The 18,209-nt window shown below is 49.4% G+C and overlaps 1 protein-coding gene across 9 annotated transcripts in view; it reads right to left on the bottom strand.

Annotated features, from left to right (window-relative positions):
- Nucleotides 1-18,209, bottom strand: part of ZC3H18 (zinc finger CCCH-type containing 18) — a 68,313-nt gene that overhangs the window by 32,451 nt on the left and 17,653 nt on the right. For 5 of the 9 annotated variants that reach the window (XM_033219316.1, XM_033219319.1, XM_033219313.1 and 2 more), the window contains 5 exons: nucleotides 17,754-17,838; nucleotides 16,837-16,908; nucleotides 5,140-5,288; nucleotides 4,756-4,848; nucleotides 3,524-3,681 (listed from right to left, as the gene is read on the bottom strand). In XM_033219316.1, coding sequence (XP_033075207.1) covers nucleotides 3,524-3,681; nucleotides 4,756-4,848; nucleotides 5,140-5,288; nucleotides 16,837-16,908; nucleotides 17,754-17,838 — 557 coding nt within the window. The remainder of the gene's footprint in view (nucleotides 1-3,523; nucleotides 3,682-4,755; nucleotides 4,849-5,139; nucleotides 5,289-16,836; nucleotides 16,909-17,753; nucleotides 17,839-18,209) is intronic. The other 4 variants (XM_033219321.1, XM_033219322.1, XM_033219318.1 and 1 more) reach the window with 1 other exon arrangement.

Here is an 18,209-nt window from a genome sequence, read left to right as displayed (position 1 = left end):
TGTTGTTCAGGCTGGTCTCGAACTCCTGAGCTCAGGCAATACGCCCGCCTCGGCCTCCCCAAGTGCTGGGATTACAGCGTGAGCCACCGCACCCGGCTGCAAAGTATTATTTTTACTAAGTGATCCTGCTAGGTGAATTTTTAATTCCAAAAGAGATACAAAGAAAAAACAGGCCGGGCGCGGTGGCTCACGCCTGTAATCCAGCACTTTGGGAGGCTGAGGTGGGCGGATCACGAGGTCAGGAGATCGAGACCATCCTGGCTAACACGGTGAAACCCTATCTCTACTAAAAAAAAAATACAAAAAATTAGCTGGGTGTGGTGGCGGGTGCCTGTAGTCCCAGCTACTCGGGAGACTGGGGCAGGAGAATGGCGTGAACCCGGGAGCCTACAGTGAGCCAAGATGGCGCCACTGCACTCCAGCCTGGGTGACAGAGCGAGACTCTGTCTCAAACAAACAAACAAACAAAAAACAAAAGGAAAACAACAACAACAACAAAAGGAAAAACAATTTTCTTGTCCTTTATACAGTACCAGACTATTTCCTGAAGACTTCTCGAACAGGCATCATAGTCCACTGGTTCTACAATGACGTGCCTAGAGCTCCATCCTGTAGTAAGCAAAGCCTGCCTGCATGAAGGTGCTTCTATGTGACAATTAGTTGCAAAACTCAACATCAGATGGCTAACGTCTATATTCCCAGCAACTCAGAAGGCTCAGGCACGAGGACTGCTTGAGTCCAGGAGTTGGAGACCAGCCTGAGCAACATAGCAAGACCTCATCTCAAAACGCCAACAGAAAACCCTCAACATTAGGGAATAAAATGACTTGGTATCTTTAGAGGGTTTATGTCCCTGGAATTACTTAAAATCAATGATTCTCAGACTTTAATATGCATCAGAATTACCTGGAGGGTTTGTTTTTAACAAACCACTGGCTGGGCTCTCCCTGGAGTTTCAGACTCAGTCTGTCTGGGGTGGGGCTGAGAACCTGACCTCTCACATACTGCCGGGACAGACGTGGCTGAGGTTGAGGCACCACGCCAGGAGGCCACAGCTATCAATCCAGCTGCATTCTCCTCACCTGTGCAGCAGGGACATGGCCCTGACCTCGGCCTGCTGTGACCCAAAACAGGCCAGGGGCACCGGATGCAAAGCCTGTCATGCAGCCGGATTCCAGCATGTGAGTGCTGCTGGCTTGGCCTCTTCTGTGCCATTAAGGCCCTGGAGCCTGACGGCCACTGGGCTGCCAGCCACCCTCCTGCACACCCTACAAGCTGTGGCCTGCTTTGCCAGCTGTTCCAGGTGAGGCCCAGCCTGCAGCAGGCACGGGTAGGACTGAGAAGGCTGGGTGACAAGGGAGCCACTCCTGCCAACAGCACGCACCAGGACGCCTGAGCTTGCAGCGCAGCTCCCTCCCTCCCTCTGGGTCTCAGCAGCCCAGCCACACTGGCTCCCTCCACTCACTGTTTTCCTCTGCAGCCATCGGGTGGACCCAACTTTCCCTTAGGTGCTCTTTGTGACAATCATAGGGTGGTCTCCACCCTCCTGGCAGGACGTTGACTGACAGTTCTTCCCACTGTGTCTATCAGAAACAGCCAGGGCACCTCGTCACTGTGACACATGCACCCTGACCCTGTTCCCAGAGGTCCTGACTCACCAGGTCTCAGGGGAGGCCTGGCACAAAAGGCCGCAGGTTAACTGTAACATGCAGAGGCCGCACTATAAAAACAAACAAAATACAAACATACGGAAAAACCTGGCTCTCAGACACCAATGAAAACCCTTCAGCCCTGACTGCCGAGGCTTTAGCATTTGGGGGTCCTGCAGTGTAGACACCGGCTCCTGGGAGAGAAGCTAGGGAGCCAGGAGCCAGCTTCTGTCACCTGGTGCCAGGACGGGAGACACCTGTTTCTGTAACCAACACTGATAAACAAAACACACACAGAGGGCACTCCAAAAAACCTCAGAGACCTGCCGACCCGCTTCCAAGCAGGCAGTTTTCAGGTCCCTGCTCCAGTCAGGGAAACTGGAAATAGAGGGTCAAGGATCACACCCAGGTTCTAAAATCCATCATCCCATCACTCCCCACACATATGTATAGAGTCCTCCGTGCGCACGAGCTCTGGGGCAGGAAACACGATAGGTACATCTAACAAAAAAAACCAAAACAAAACACAAAGGCCTCCAGGGCTTCAGGAGACACCCCCGGGGATCCTGCAGAGTTCTGACTCGAATGCATCTTTCTGTGATCTGACATTCCACACGAAATTTAATTAGAAAATGTACACGTTTTAACCAAGTCTTTAAATACCTATCCCTTCAACCTCTAAGCTGTCACCTTCTGGGGCAGGTGTGGGCCACTGGGGCTTCCTTCCCCAACTCCCGCAGGCAGAAAGCCCAGGGGAGCCTGCTCGCAGCAAGAAGGCCTTGAGAAGGGCCTTGCAGGGCCAAGTCAACAGGACCGAATCCTGGAGTGCACGCACTGCACGCCTTCCTTTTCTGTGCGCCGTTTATTATCACTCCAAACAGAAATCATAGTGATTATGATTCCCTAATAGCTACCAGAAATGTACAGGGCTGCTAAAGCCTCAGCATAATGGAGTGCCAATTCAGATCTGAGCGAATTATAATCCACTTCCTCGCCCTGAACCTCACTGTGCCACCCACAGGCAGAGTTTTGTAAACAGCACTTTGCATGCCACGCAATCCTCCCAAGGTCTGACTTCCACCCTTCAACCTAGGCACTTCTTCTGTAAGACAGGATTTTTAAACATCAGGCATACATGGGCCAGGCGCAATGGTTCACACCTATAATCCCAGCAGTCTGGGAGGCCGAGGTGGGCGGATCACTTGAGGTCAGGAGTTCGAGAACATCCTGGCCAACATGGCGAAATCCCATCTCTACTAAAAATACAAAAATGAGCTGGGTGTGGTGGTGCACACCTGTAGTCCCAGCTACTTGGGAGGCTGAAGCAGGAGAACTGCTTGAACCCACAGAGGCGAAGGTTGCAGTGAGCCGAGATTGCACCACTGCACTCCAGCCTGGGCGACAGAGTGAGAATCCGTCCCAGAAAAAAAAAAAAAAAAAAAAAAAAGACCAGCCATCAATGCCCTGAAGGAGCCAAGCAGTGAAGACAAAACAGCACTGACAGCGAAGAGGCTGCAGTTGTTATGCTCCTGGCTCACATTTCCTGGCTCCTGGGTAATGTGGGAAGGGGTAAGGAGCCAGAAACACAGACTCGTGAGGCTCTAGAGGCCTCAAGGACAGTTGCGAAAACTCTCAGAGCTCAGGAACCACAATGGTGTGAGTGCTGCCAGTCAAGGCCCACAGCACAGAGCCGTAACGCTTCCTTCCTAGAAGCAAAAAGCTGAGATGAGCTGTGAGGACCATGCCTGAATGCTCTCAGGCATGTCACTGCGACTCCAGCAAGTGGGGCTGGGCCCCAGCCGAGGGCACCCTGGGGCCCCGGACATGGCCGCAGGCAGGGAGGAAACGGAGGGGCAGGCGGGGCCATTCCTTACACTGTGTCTCTGACATCTCTCGGGATCCGAGAATTCCAATCTCGAAAAGCTTCATTTTCTTTGTCAAATTCCCGTTCGTCTTCGCCAATGGTCACCGTAAACCTTTTCTCTTCAAAATCAGGCTCCTGTTCTTTTCGGATAGTTGCTTTTTTTAAAACCTACCGTTGTGAGAAGAAAGAAGTCAACACGGAGGGAATGCTGGGCGTCGCTGTTAGGAAACACAAAAGGGCCGCCCCACCCGACTGCAGCAGCCCCCCCGGAGCAGGAGCCGCAGGCTGCAAGTGCTCGAGGGTGAGGGGCGGACACAGCACAGGCATCTTTCTGGGGAGGGCAGTCTGTGCCCGTCTCTGCATGAACAGCTGCCCCCAGCCTCCGTGTGCCCACGTGAGGCATTCATCACTTCCTTCAACTACCCTTGGAACTGAACCCACGGTTCAGTTATTCAGTGACAAGCAGCACGTGGAGTGGCTGGAGTCTCAGAGGGAAGGAGGTGACATGCCGAGGGAGAGAGGAGGAACATCTTGTCCATCATTTCCCAGCAGAGAGGCTGACCAGGAAAATGAGGAAGCGGGGCTGGGTGCCAGCAGGGTGGTTCCCAGAGCTTAAGTTCATACACTGGGGCCAACATGGGCCTAGAGGGAGGGAGTGTGCAGTGACGGGGCCAGAAAGCCCCAAGCTCTCTCCAGAGGAGCAGCACCGAGTCTCAGGAACATGAGGCGCAGATCCCGGCGGTGCGGTGAGGGCAGCCTCACCAGGCTTTCTGTGAGTGGCTGGAGACGGCACCCTGTGCTCCTGGGCAGCGCCAGTCAGGGGCCCAGTGCTGATCCAGCCCCATGAAGACAGTGGGTGTGCCCTGGACTGAACTTCCTGGCCTACTGGGCTGCTGCCTGAGACAGTTAGATATAATTCTCCATCCTTCTGGGCCTGGTGGCGCATGCCTGTAATCCCAGCTACTTGGGAGGCCGAGGCAGGAGAATCGCATGAACCTGGGACGTGGAGGCCGCAATGAGTCGAGATGGGGCTATTGCACTCCAGCCTGGCAACAAGAGTGAAACACCCATCTCACAAAAAAAAAAAAAAAAAAAAGACACCACAGAAACCGACCCCTAACTTCAGAGCTTTTTTTCTGGGGCTTTCCATGGCTGTCTCTGGACTGAGGAAATCCCAGTTTTGTCAAGAACCATGCCTGTAATAGCACCTTTCTTGTAAGGATTTCTGCCGAATTCTGTTACCTCCTTTGCATGCCGGAGTCCTCGTTCCCAGGCACTCTCTGTTGGGGGCTCTGGAGGGGGTGGAGGCAAAATTTCATCAACTACCGGCCCACCCTGTTGAAAAATGAGAAGGGAGAAGGTGAGAAAGTAAAACTTTCAAGTGTACAGAGAAACCAGACAGTAAAAACATCAAAACAACACAAGCTGGCCGCGTGTGGCCGCTCTCCTTCCACCAAGCCTCACTCCATCCCCAGAAAGCCGAGGCCTGCTTCCACTCGGGACAACAGAAGCAGCTGAAAGGGAGCACTGAGCCTGCACTAAGGCACAGCGACTTGTCTTAAGCTTGAGATTCAGACAGAGCTCAGCTGGCTGATGTGCTAACAATAAAGAAGAGGCATCACGCACCCAAGGGTTGGCGGGCATCAGCGGGTGAGGTCCGAGAGGCGGGGCGCCATTAGGCGGGAAGGGGTCGCCTTTGGTGATTAGGGAGTAGTTCCCCTTGTCGTTCACTCCAGGGTGTATAAACCTACAATTCATTCCCCAGGTACAGTTCCCTACGGAAACAAAAGTGAGATCAGAAAGGGTCCACAAGAGCCTAACTGCACAAGGGCAGCTGCTGGGGTTGGGGGTGGGAGAGGGCAGTGGCCATGTTTACCCAGGCCTGATGGTGAGCCACACAGCAGTGGGGACTGAACGGGGAGATGGGTGGGATAAGCCTGGAGAGGCTGAGCCAGGCAGCTGCACCTGCCCAGGCACAGCAGTTCCCCAGAGGCTGCCAGGAACCCATGGCGCCTTGGTCACAGGAAACAGCCCGTTTCAACGTCACTTTGTGGAGAGTTCATGCATACCAGCTGTCTGAGTACTAATTTTCCCCTTAAACCAGAAAAGCCCCAGAGCTTTGCTTCCAGCCCTGGCCCAGGCTCATCTAGGTACAACTGGATGTGAACTGTATTTGTGCTGAAATAGACATCAATGAGAAGCATTAACAACGACCAGAAGCCTGCAGGTGTGCTCCGGGTGCCCTTGGCCACCTCTGCACATCTGCATTTCTCTTATGAAAATTCTCACAGAGCATTTCAAGATATTTCTGGAATTTAAACAGAGCTTTTACACTTTGCTCATAAATAACAATCACAAACCTTCATCTTCAACAGAACATCAGGGTTAGTAAAGGAAACCTCGACTTTTCAGTGCAGAATGTAAGACATCTAAGTGTTTAATTACTGAATCACTTTTTAAAAATGTACTTTTTTGAATAGATAATATGTATACATTGTTTAAAACCAAATATGGCATATAGTATCTAAGTGATTTTAGAAATTTTTTCAATGGGTTAACATGCAGTTAGACTTTAAATCATTTAAAATTTTAATCTTAAACATCATGAATACTTAAGCTTGCATTAAAACCAACTCAACACAACATAATAACAATACCCAAATTAAACATGAAAGGAAGTAAACTTAAAATTGCTTATCTGGAAATGCAAAAATGACAAAGTAATTTTTAAAATTTCTAAAAGCATTTCAGAGATCACACGTAAGTCAAAAGAGGTTGGGAGGCCAGGCACAGTGGCTCACGCCTGTAATCCCAGCACTTTGGGAGGCCGAGGCGGGAGGATCGCGAGGTCAGGAGATCGAGACCATCCTGGCTAACATGTGAAACCCCGTCTCTACTAAAAAAAAAAAAAAAAATTAGCCTGGCGTGGTGGCAGGCGCCTGTAGTCCCAGCTACTCGGGAGGCTGAGGCAGGAGAATGGCGTAAACCCGGGAGGCGGAGCTTGCAGTGAGCCGAGATCGCGCCACTGCACTCCAGCCCGGGCCACAGAGCGAGACTTCGTCTCAAAAAAAAAAAAAAAAAAAAAAGAAAAAAGAAAATACTCATGCAGTATTCAAAATCATGTGTGTAACTAAACAAGTAACAAAAGCTCATTGTAAAAAATGTCCAAGTACAGAAAAGTGCTGACAACAGAAACCACAGCTTTTCTGTACTCCTTTATCTTGTTTTGCAGATGGAGTCTTGCTCTGTCACCCAGGCTGGAGAGAAATGACACAATCCTGGCTCACTGCAACCTGCACCTCCTGGGTTTCAGCGATTCTCCTGCCTCAGCCTCCTGAGTAGCTGGGATTACAGGTGGACACCACCATGCCTGGCTAATTTTTATATTTTTAGTAGAGACAGGGCTTCACCATGTTGGCCAGGATGGTCTTGAACTCCTGACCTTGTGACGTGCCCGCCTCAGCCTCCCAAAGTGTTGGGATTACAGGCGTGAGCCACTGCACTCGGCCTCTGTACCACTTTTTCATCTAGAATATATATCTGGGTGGTGGCTAAATGTTATTGTTCTTCTATTTACAAAAATTTTTAGGACATCACCTACGAACCTGCTGTCAAAAAAGATCCTTTCTCACTGATATTGGCAGGGGGAGAAAAGGGGAACAAGGCAGAAGAGAACAAAGCAGCAAGCACCGAAGAGCAAGCCGAGAAGGTGAGCGTGGGGCTGCCGCCAGACACCAGACGCTAGTGAGTGACAGTGTTCAGCTCTCGGGGGCCACCTGCCCGGGGGTGCTGAGCACTGCCCTGCCCCTGGCCAGAGTAAAGGGGAAGATGGCTCTGGAAAGCAGCACAGTTGGCCTGCACCTCTAGCTGGAACACACCTAAAGCAGATGTCAGGCAAAAAGAACACTGCTGTCCCATCCACCTTTTTAAAATGTGAACTTTTATCTGTGTAGGAACACACCCAACTGTTGAGAATGTGGGAAGGGGCTTTAGATTTTATTTTCTTGACTTCTGCCAGTCCATATTACTTTATTTCCTTTTTTTTTTTTTTTGAGACAGTCTTGCTCTGTCACCCAGGCTAGAGTGCAGTGGAGCGATCTCGGCTCATTGCAACTTCTGCCTCGTGGGTTCAAGCAGTTCTCCTGCCTCAGCCTCCCGAGTAGCTGGGATCACAGGTGGACACCCCCACGCCCAGCTAATGTTTGTATTTTTAGTAGAGATGGGGTTTTGCCATACTAGCCAGGCTGGTCTCAAACTCCTGACCTCAGGTGATCTGTCTGCCTCGGCCTCCCAAAGAGCTGGGATTACAGGTGTCAGCCACCATCCCCAGCCTTACTTTCATAATTTAAAAAGCAATTTGTTTAAAAAAAAAAAATTATCCGAAAATGGAAGCAAAAATAAAGATCTTCTGGTATACAAACTGTATACTCTTCTGTTTCTAACTGGGACTTCAAACCCAAATGTATGTGGATTGTGATTCTAACAGTATAAAGACAGTCCCGCAGATACTGCGTACAAAGACATGGCCTCAGGCCAGAGAGGACAAGGAGAGACAGAGGCCGCGGGAGCGGGGAGGAGGCAGGCAGCTCCTTCACTGCTGAAATGTCTAATACTATTTCTGGCTTCGAGGCAGGATGCTGGTCTTTTTCTTAACTGGAATGTCAGCACAGTAGCAACTGTTTGTTTTTGTTTTTTTTTTTGAGACGGAGTTTTGTTCTTGTTGCCCAGGCTGGAGTGCAATGGCACGATCTCAGCTCACTGCAACCTCCACCTCCCAGGTTCAAGTGATTCTCCTGCCTCAGCCTCCCGAGTAGCTGGAATTACAGGCATGCACCACCACGTCTGGCTAATTTTGCATTTTTAGTAGAGATGAGGTTTCTCCATGTTGGTCAGGCTGGTGTTGAGCTTGCGACCTCAGGTGATCCGCCTACCTTGGCCTCCCAAAGTGCTGGGATTACAGGCGTGAGTCACCGCGCCCGGCCAACTATTTTATTATCTTATTAATCTTCATGCCTGTGTAAATATTGTGTTATTTTACATACATGAAGTATTTCATAATAAAAGGAAATACTTGTAAATAAAAAATATCCACCCACTCTAAAAGGTACACTGTGAAGTCGACCTCCTACCCCATGGCCATTGCCAGAGGCAGTTATGAATCTACTGGGGCTCCATCCATCAATCACTCCCCCTTTTACCTGAGAATATATATCATGCTCTGTGTTGAACCTCGCTTTTTTTCACTGAACAATGTAACTACAGAAAGGGAACCTGCATGCTCAGCAGCAACAAACCCAAACTGGATCAGGGAAACAGACAGGAAACGTGCAAAATCCAGAAACTAAACAGAGACGGCAGGAAGTGAGGCTCAGCTCATGCTCCAGCACAGCCCACATGAAAAATCTTTAAATGTCTCTTCTGATTTTGAATACAGTAAATATCCATTCACTGTTTCCTTGGTTCACATGGGTCATTTCTATTGACACGTATAATGGTAATAGAAATTGAGAAAGGCTTTTTTTTTTTTTTTTTTTTGAGACGGAGTCTCGCTCTGTCGCCCAGGCTGGAGTGCAGTGGCCGGATCTCAGCTCACTGCAAGCTCCGCCTCCCGGGTTTACGCCATTCTCCTGCCTCAGCCTCGCGAGTAGCTGGGACTACAGACGCTCGTCACCTCGCCTGGCTAGCTTTTTGTATTTTTTAGTAGAGACGGGGTTTCACCGTGTTAGCCAGGATGGTCTCGATCTCCTGACCTCGTGATCCACCCATCTCGGCCTCCCAAAGTGCTGGGATTACATGCTTGAGCCACCACGCCCGGCCCCGAGAAAGGCCTTTAAAGATAACTCATTATTGAGTAACAACAAGGTATCTGATAGATAGTAACCAGTATTTATGAAACTAGTTTAAAACACTTGGTGAGAGGAGCGGCATTCTTTGCCTTTTTGCGAATCCCTTGAATGCTGACCCTGGAAAACCCCTGGCCTCCCATCTGTGTGCAAGCGGCCATGAAGGGCTGCTGTGGCTGAAGCAGGAGAGGACATTACAGACCTACTTAGAGACTCAGCTAGAAAGGGAGGGGCATCTAAAAGCCTTTTCAGATGTGCTGAGAGCTTCTTCCTGACACCGCACTCAGCACGGGAAAGCTCCTTACACTGAGCTGCAATCGAATCCTATCATCAGCCTTTCCCAGCTTGGCTTCTCTCAAATCCGTGAGTCTATCTTGAACTTTGAATGGGTCTTTTACAAAGGCATGATTCTGTGACATCCAGCAATGGTCACCTGAGAAAGTCCTGACACACGGAGAAGGTGGTGAGCACACAAACCAATTTTCAACTGAAAGCTTCAATTTTAATAATACTAACACTGTCCGTTGTTCCCCTTGAAGCCACGGGCTTACTTTGTTCCTGCCAGGACCCGGACCTGCATGCCCTGGCATGTCTGCCAGTCTGTCATGAATGTGTGCTCCACGGAGAGTGCACAGGGTCAGCCGCAGCTCAAGCCTTGCACGTGCTGCCCTTTGAGGCCGCTGGACTTGAGTGCTGGCAGGGGCTCTACTCGCCCTGCCACTCTGCCATGCTGAGTACTAAGAGACATGCACAGTAGGACCCCTCCTCTGCTTTCTAGCTTTCCACAATTTCAGTTACCTGTGGTCTGAAAATATTAAATAAACAATTCTAAAAATAATTCCTAAGTTTTAAATGATGTTCTGTGTTGAGCAGCATGAAGAAATCTTGTGTCGACCTCCTCTGTCCCACCTGGGACACGAATCATCCCTTTGTCCAGCAGATCCACGCTGTCCACGACGCTAATTGCCCACTAGTCATCTAGCAGCCCTCTTGGCCACCAACAACCGTTGGGAGCACGGCGGTGCTGTGCTCACTGTGGCTGTGACCCAGGGGGCAGATGACCTTCCTCTTGATGCATCAGCAGGAGGTCACGAGGGGCCCAATGCCACGTGGCAGGGCCTCCGTGTCATCACGCGAGCATTTCATCTCACGTCATCAGATGGCTGAGTGCAGTAAAGTGAGCTCTTTTGAGAGACCACATTCACATTTTTATTATAATTGCTCTATTTTATGATTGGCTATTGCTGTTAATCTCTTACTGTGCCTAATTTATAAATTAAATTTTATCATAGGGATGTACTTATAAAATCATGGAACTGTATGCTTAAAATGGGTCAATTTCATGGTACATAAATATGACTTTAATAAAGTTTTTTTAAAAGATCTTACAGGGGCCGGGCGCGGTGGCTCAAGCCTGTAATCCCAGCACTTTGGGAGGCCGAGACGGGCGGATCACGAGGTCAGGAGATCGAGACCATCCTGGCTAATACGGTGAAACCCCGTCTCTACTAAAAATACAAAAAACTAGCCGGGCGACGAGGCGGGCGCCTGTAGTCCCAGCTACTCGGGAGGCTGAGACAGGAGAATGGCGTGAACCCGGGAGGCGGAGCTTGCAGTGAGCTGAGAGCGGCCACTGCACTCCAGCCTGGGTGGCAGAGCAAGACTCCGTCTCAAAAAAAAAAAAAAAAAAAAAAAAAGATCTTACAGGCCGGGCGCGGTGGCTCAAGCCTGTAATCCCAGCACTTTGGGAGCCCTAGACGGGCGGATCACGAGGTCAGGAGATCGAGACCATCCTGGCTAACATGGTGAAACCCCATCTCTACTAAAAATACAAAAAACTAGCCGGGCGAGGTGGCGGGCGCCTGTAGACCCAGCTACTCGGGAGGCTGAGGCAGGAGAATGGCATGAACCCGGGAGGCGGAGCTTGCAGTGAGCCGAGACTGCGCCACTGCACTCCAGCCTGGGCGACAGAGCGAGACTCCATCTCAAAAAAAAAAAAAAAAAAATCTTATAAATAATAATAAATAAAACATCTGTACTCAAGTGTAAGATTTAATTAAATTACAATTCTTACTACTACAGGACAGACATGAAGTAAAGTGGCATGGGAGGCCAAGGTGGGCGGATCATCTGAGGTCAGAGTTCGAGATCTGCCTGACCAACTGAAACACAAAATTTAGTCACTACTAAATTACAAAAATTAGCCAGGCATGGTGGCCTGTGCCTATAATCTCAGCTACTCAGGAGGTTGAGGCAGGAGAATCGCTTGAACTCGGGAGGCGGAGGTTGCAGTGAGCTGAGATCATACCACTGCACTCCAGCCTGGGCAACAGAGGGAGACTGTCTCAAAAAAGTAAAATAAAATAAAAAAAAATTAAATAAATATAGTTGTGACCTCAGGGTCCCCTGAAAGGGTCTCAAGGACTCCCAGGGGTTCACAGACAACACTCAGACTTGCCGCTTTAAACGCAGTTTTGCAAGGATTCAAAACTGAGCAAAAGACATTTCTTCAAGGCAGACCCAGGACAAGTGAGCTCCTGAGCACATGAAAAAAGACAGCCCGGCACGAACCTTCAGGGAAGGCAGATCAAAAGCCAGGAAGATGCTACCTCCCACCCACTGGAATGGCTACTACCAAAAAAACAGAACAGAGTACTGGTGAGGACGTGGCGACACCGGAAGCCTCCATGCTGCTGGTGGGAAAGTCAAACGGCAGAGCCACTGTGGAAAACAGCCTGGCGGCTCCTTGAAAGATGAAACACAGAACCACCACGTTGTCAGCAACTCCACTGCCAGGCTACTTGCGAACGAACTGAAAGCGGGGTCTGGAGAGAGACTTTTACGCCCCTGTTCACAGCAGCTCTTTTCACAACTGCCTGGCGGTGGAAGCCACCCAAGTGTCCTTCCACAGATGAGGGATACACCCAACGCGGCCACTCCACACTGAGAAAGAGCAGTCAGTTTTTTTTTTTTTTTTTTGTGAAACCAAGTCTCGTACCGACACCCAGGCTGGAGTGCAGTGGTGTGATCTCAGCTCACTACAACCTCCGCCTCCTGGGCTCAAGCGATTCTCCTGCCTTGGCCTCCCGAGCAGCTGGAATTATAGGCGTGCTCTACCACGTCCAGCTAATTTTGTATTTTTAGTAGAGATAGGGTTTCACCATGTTGAGCAGGCTGGTCTCCAACTCCTCGAGTGATCCAACTGCCTCGGCCTCCCAATGTGCTGTGATTACAGGCATCAGCCACCGTACTTATTATTCAATCTTAAAAAGGAAGAAGGCCAGGCATGGTGGCTCACACCTCTAATCCCAGCACTTTGGGAGGCAGGGGCAGAAGGATTCCTTAAGCCCAGGAGTTTAAGATCAGCTTGGATAACACAGTGGGACCCTGTCTCTACAAATAATAAAGTTAGCTGGGCAAAGTGGCATGCCTGTAGTCCCAGTCACGTGGAAAGCTGAGGCAGGAGGACAGCTTGAGCCCAGGAAGTCAAGGCTGCAGTGAGCCATGATCATGTCACTGTACTCCAGCCTGGGTGACAGTGAGATCCTGTCCAAAAAAAGAAAAAAAATCCTGATGACAGATGAACCTTGAGGACATTATGCTAAGTAAAATAAACCAGTCACAAAAGGACAAATACTGTATGATTCCACTTATATGTGGTGCTTAGTGAGCATTCAGAGACAACAGCACGGCAGGTGCTGGGAGGCTGGTGGGAGGAACGAGAAGTCGTTTCACAGGTACAGAGCTTGAGTTCTGTAAGCTGAAAAAGTCCTGGAGATGGATGGTGGTGATGGTTATGACACAGCAACATGAATGTGTTAACACTGAACTGTACACTTAAAAAATGGTATTCCAGCCAGGCGGGGTGGCTCACGCCTGTAATCCCAGCACTTTGGGAGGCTGAGGCAGGTGGATCACAAGGTCAGAAGATTGAGATCATCCTGGCTAACATGGTGAAACCCCATCTTCATCAAAACTACAAAAAAATTAGCTGGGCGTGGTGGCAGGTGCCTGTAGTCCCAACTACGCAGGAGGCTGAGGCAGGAGAATCACTTGAACCCTGGAGGTGGAGGTTACAGTGAGCCGAGATGGAGCCACTGCACTCCAGCCTGGGCGACAGAGCGAGATTCCGTCTCAAAAACAAAAAAACAAAAAAAGGTATTCCACCACAATTTAAAAAAACTGGGAGGAGCAGAGCCAAGGAGATCAGACCCAAAAAATGGACTGGGATGCTTGTTCACTGAGGGATAAATCAGAAACCCAAAGTAGGGGCTGGGTGCGGTGGCTCACACCTGCAATCCCAGCACTTTCGGAGGCTGAGGCGAGGGGATCACCTGAGGTCAGGGTTGAAGTTCAAGACCAGCCTGGCCCAACATGATGAAACCCCATGTCTGCTAAAAATACAAAAATTGGTTGGGGGTGGTGGCAGATGCCTGTGATCGCAGCTATTTGGCAGAGGCTGAGGCGAGAGAATCGTCTGAACCCTGGAGGTGGAGGTTCCAATGAGCCGAGATCCCACCATCGCACTCCAGCGCCAGCCTGGGTGACAGAGTGAGACTCCGTCTCAAAAAAAAAAAAAAAAAAGAAAGAAAGAAAGAAAGAAACCTAAAGTGGGACACAGTTTAAAGAAGGTGCTACTTACTCCTCTGTGGACACAACTTTGTGTCCAATGATCCAACCCAGGCCCATGAGAGGTAAAAACAGCCCATGAAGAAGTACAGCTCCAGTTGTTGTGTACGTGCCGTGGAGCTGGGCAGGTGCAAACAAAGCCCTGATCTCTAAAATGTGAGCAAGTTGTGTTCCCAGTGCATTCTGTTGCCAATTGGTCACAAATCTCAACGTGCCCACTAAGCGATTATATCACAACGTGTCACAGAGATAAAGCTAAGAGAGGCCGGGGTAGTGGCTCATGCCTGTCGTCCCCATACCTGGGGAGGCTGAGGTGGAAGGACTGCTTGAGCCTAGTATTTGAGACCAGCCTGAGCAATATACCGAGACCCCGTCTTTACAAATAATTTAAAAAAGAAAGATGGGCTCTTGTTATGTTGCCCAGGCTGGTCTCGAACTCCTGGGCTCAAGTGATCTTCCCAACTCAGCTTCCCAAAGTGCTAGGATTACAGGTATGAGCTATCACACCCAGCCACCAACTTTTTTCTAAGAAAAGAATTTTCTAATTTTGGTACAATTCATATAACATAAAATACTCCCAGTTAACATGTACGATTCACTGGTTTGCTGTATATTCACAAAGTTGTGTAAGCATCACCACTAGCTAGTTCTAGAACATTCCATCACCCTAAAGAGGAAATCTTGTACTCACTAGCTATTACTCTCCACACCTAGCCCAGGCAATGATGAATCAATCTACTTTCTGTCTCTGTGGATCTGTTGGCTCCTATGCTCCCTTCTGTCACTCAGCATATGTCTTCAAAGCTTGTCCACACTGTGGCGTGAGTCACAATCTGCTTTCTGTCTCTGTGGACCTGTGGCCTTCTGTGCTTCCTTTTGTCACTCAGCACGTCTTCAAGGTTTGTCCACATTGTGGCGTGAGCCAGTGCTTCATTCCCTTTATGGCCAAGCAGCATTCCACTGCATGGACAGGCCACACTTGTTCATCCATTCCTCAGCTGTCGGGTACCTGCGTTGTTTCTTTTTGGTTACTGCATGTCATGCTGCTGTGAACATTTGCGCACAAGCTTTCACATAAATGCACGTGTCCGTTTCTCTTGGATGCATACCTGGAGTTGAACTGCTGGGTTGGCACACAGTGAGTAGCCAGCAGCTTCTGAGGAACTATCTTCTGAAGCAGCTGCACCATTTTACCCTCTCACCCGCAGTGAATGAGGGCTCCAACATCTCCATATCCTTGCCAACACCACAAACTTCATTTTGTTTTTAAAATAACTTGTTCTTATTGGAGGGATCATAAACTGATGAATTTCAATTTCATAAAAACTGCAGGTAGGCAGAAACATTTAAGTCCAAATTTCTCACAACAAAGAAACAGCAGGAGACATGATCTAGAAAACGATAAGAATCAGCCACTTCCTCTGTATCGTATCACCTCGCTCTACAGAACAAAAATACTTCTGAAATGAGTTATTGATAATGCTTGATTAAGCCGCAAAAATGTTGCCTTATCTAGCTTCTGCTTTCTTCTTTATTTTTAAGAGACAGTCTCACTGTTGCCCAGCCTGGAGAACAGTGGCACGATCATGGCGCAACTGCAGCCTCAACCTCCCAGGCTCAAGTGACCTGCCCCCCTCAGCACCCACCTGCCACTCCCCACGCAGCTGGGACTACACGTGTGTGCCACCAGGCCCTGCTAATTTTTCGTTTTTTTGTAGAGACACGGTCTCACTATGGTCTCACTATGAGACCACGCAGGGTGGTCTCAAACTGATTTCTTGACTGTAGAAACCTTCCACATGGTCTCACTCACTGAAACCCAAACTCAGTACTTAGTCTAACTCTGGGGGCACCACCTTCCAATTCTGACCAACCCACGTGATGTGCAGGGAGACAGGATCCTGTCTGTGTCCATCCAGGCATCTCCCCGTGAAGGGAATGAAGAGTCCCAGTAACGATCTTTCTTCATCTGTTTTGTGCTTCTGTTGTTAAATTCTGGAACTAGCTCAGCAGTGAGCCCTGAGCTCCTGGTCCAGAGTCTCCATGCCCTGGTGGATGCTGCAGTCTCCTGCTGTCGGAACCGTAAGGCCGATGCCGACTGGCTGGCCAAGCTTCTGAGTCACACTGCCACCCAGAGACCAGAGCACTGCACTGTGATGGGTGCTGATTCAAAATGACTACAAACGTGTACCCATACACGTGTACAGACTTTTCTCCATCACTTTCATACAGAAATTTGCGACACTGATGTCATTAATTCCCACACTATTATAAAAAAGAGGTCGTCTGCTTCAATTTAAATTTTCTGAAATACCGACACTGCAAATACCAAAGCTTTTAAAAAATTGTAAGTTTACTTTCCAAAATGTACTGCACATTTCTCTGTATTCTTAGCAGTGTCTGTGACAATCTATGGCTCTAAGTCTACTGACCACACAGGCTCTCCCCAGTGGGGGCCCCTCACGTGCACGTGTGACTTGGGCAAGTCAACTGTTTTTGCTTGGCAAAACCAAGCAAGCCCACACCCACAGGAGCGAGCCTGACCCGGGGTTCCCACGAGCCCCACATCATCAGGTCATCTCTCGGACAGGGGCGTTCACGGCTGCTCTAAGAGCACAGCCTGCCTCTGAATGATGGGACTCTGCCACACCTCAAGGGTGTGCCCTGTCTGTCCCTGATGCTCGATTGGCTCACGTGCCTCTAAGGAGGTTGCGAACAGCTCTCTGCCCCTCAAAGACCCCCTTTCCTTCTGGCTTCACAGCTGTGTTCTGGATCCAGGAGAAGGAAGTCTGGCCTCTGGAGTAGGGGGACTTTAAGGTACTGAAGAGAGTGAATATAGCGTATTTTGTACCTTTAACCTGGCCTCTGAATGGTATGGAATTGGATATTGGTGGAAGAAGAGTGGATAATGGTGTCACAACATCTGGAAAAGAAGTACAGGAAGCTCTTGTGAGCTTTAGACGGCACACACAGGCTGGCAGTGACAAAGTCATCTACGGGCTTACAGCAAAATTGAGAGAGAGAACATCTTCCCACCTCTCCAAGGGGAACGCTCAGTTACAAGAAACACCTGAACTACTGCTGCACATCAGATACCCTTAAAGCTGGAAATTCTCACTTCCATTTCCAAATCCCCCAAGACATTACGCAGCGAAACAAAAAGCCCTAACATCATCAGGCTAAAGAGTTCCGCCACATTTTAACATGGGTTAGCCCAGATTTTTCTGACAAGATTTTCTTACTGCCCCCTGCTGCAGCTCCTGAACTCACACCATTACTTCTACAGGAGAGAGCCCTGCTGCCTTCAGCAGCCATCTCTGGCCATTTCGAAATCCATTCCACACGAACAAACGCTTCTGACACATCTTACAGGAAAAGGGGCCATCTCTACAGAGGTGGGGAGAATGCTAATTCTGGTGTCTAGAACATTCGGCCTTATGAAAAGGACCACTTTGAAAAATGACTGATGCCATCTGCATTATAGTTACGGGTCTGCTGCGATCGGAAGGGTCTGGGGCCACCAGTGTGAGAATGAGAATGACCAGGCTGCTCCCACCAAGGCAGTCATTAAAGTGATGAAAGCATCAATACAAGGGCCTATTGTTTACCATCAATATTGCCACTGCCACCACCACCACCACCACCTAGCCAGTCTTGCCCAGAGAACTGCCTTGAGCAGCGCAGGGCCTGCCAAGGTGAGCCAGCACCACAGCCCCAGAAGCTGGGGCCCCAGCTGACTGCGAGAAGGCCCCACACGCAGACAGTTACCTTTCATGAAGAACCGGCAGGTGGGACGAGGTCTCACCTTCCTGTCACTGGGGTCCTTCACTTCACCTTCTTCCAGGTCATCATCCTGAAACAGAGAATACCATCTGAGCATGGGGGAGGCATCGATCACTCAGCACTGCTTTCTCCAAACCAGAAGGGGCAGGAAGCCGGGTGTGGGACCTGGATATTGTGACAGGAATTGAAATCACGTCAATTTTCCAAATCTTAGGTCCCAGATCTGCATAGCAGGGATGATCAGAGCGTGCCCAGCAGCTCCAAGCGTCCTGCTGCAACGCCAGGGAGAAACACTGTGCAGCACACAGGGCACTTTACAGAGTGCGCTCTATGACATTTCTCTTAGCTATCAACTCTGGGCAGGAAATAGTAACACTTTGGGGTTTTACAACTTTTAACATTTAAATAAAATTTGGAGAACAAAATATTTTATGTCCCTTA

This window comes from Trachypithecus francoisi, unplaced genomic scaffold, assembly GCF_009764315.1.
Source record: "Trachypithecus francoisi isolate TF-2019V2 unplaced genomic scaffold, Tfra_2.0 Lachesis_group10, whole genome shotgun sequence".
NCBI classification, from domain to species: Eukaryota; Metazoa; Chordata; class Mammalia; order Primates; family Cercopithecidae; genus Trachypithecus; species Trachypithecus francoisi.
Note: the sequence above shows the minus strand (reverse complement) of the source record. Positions and strands in the feature narration are given on the sequence as shown.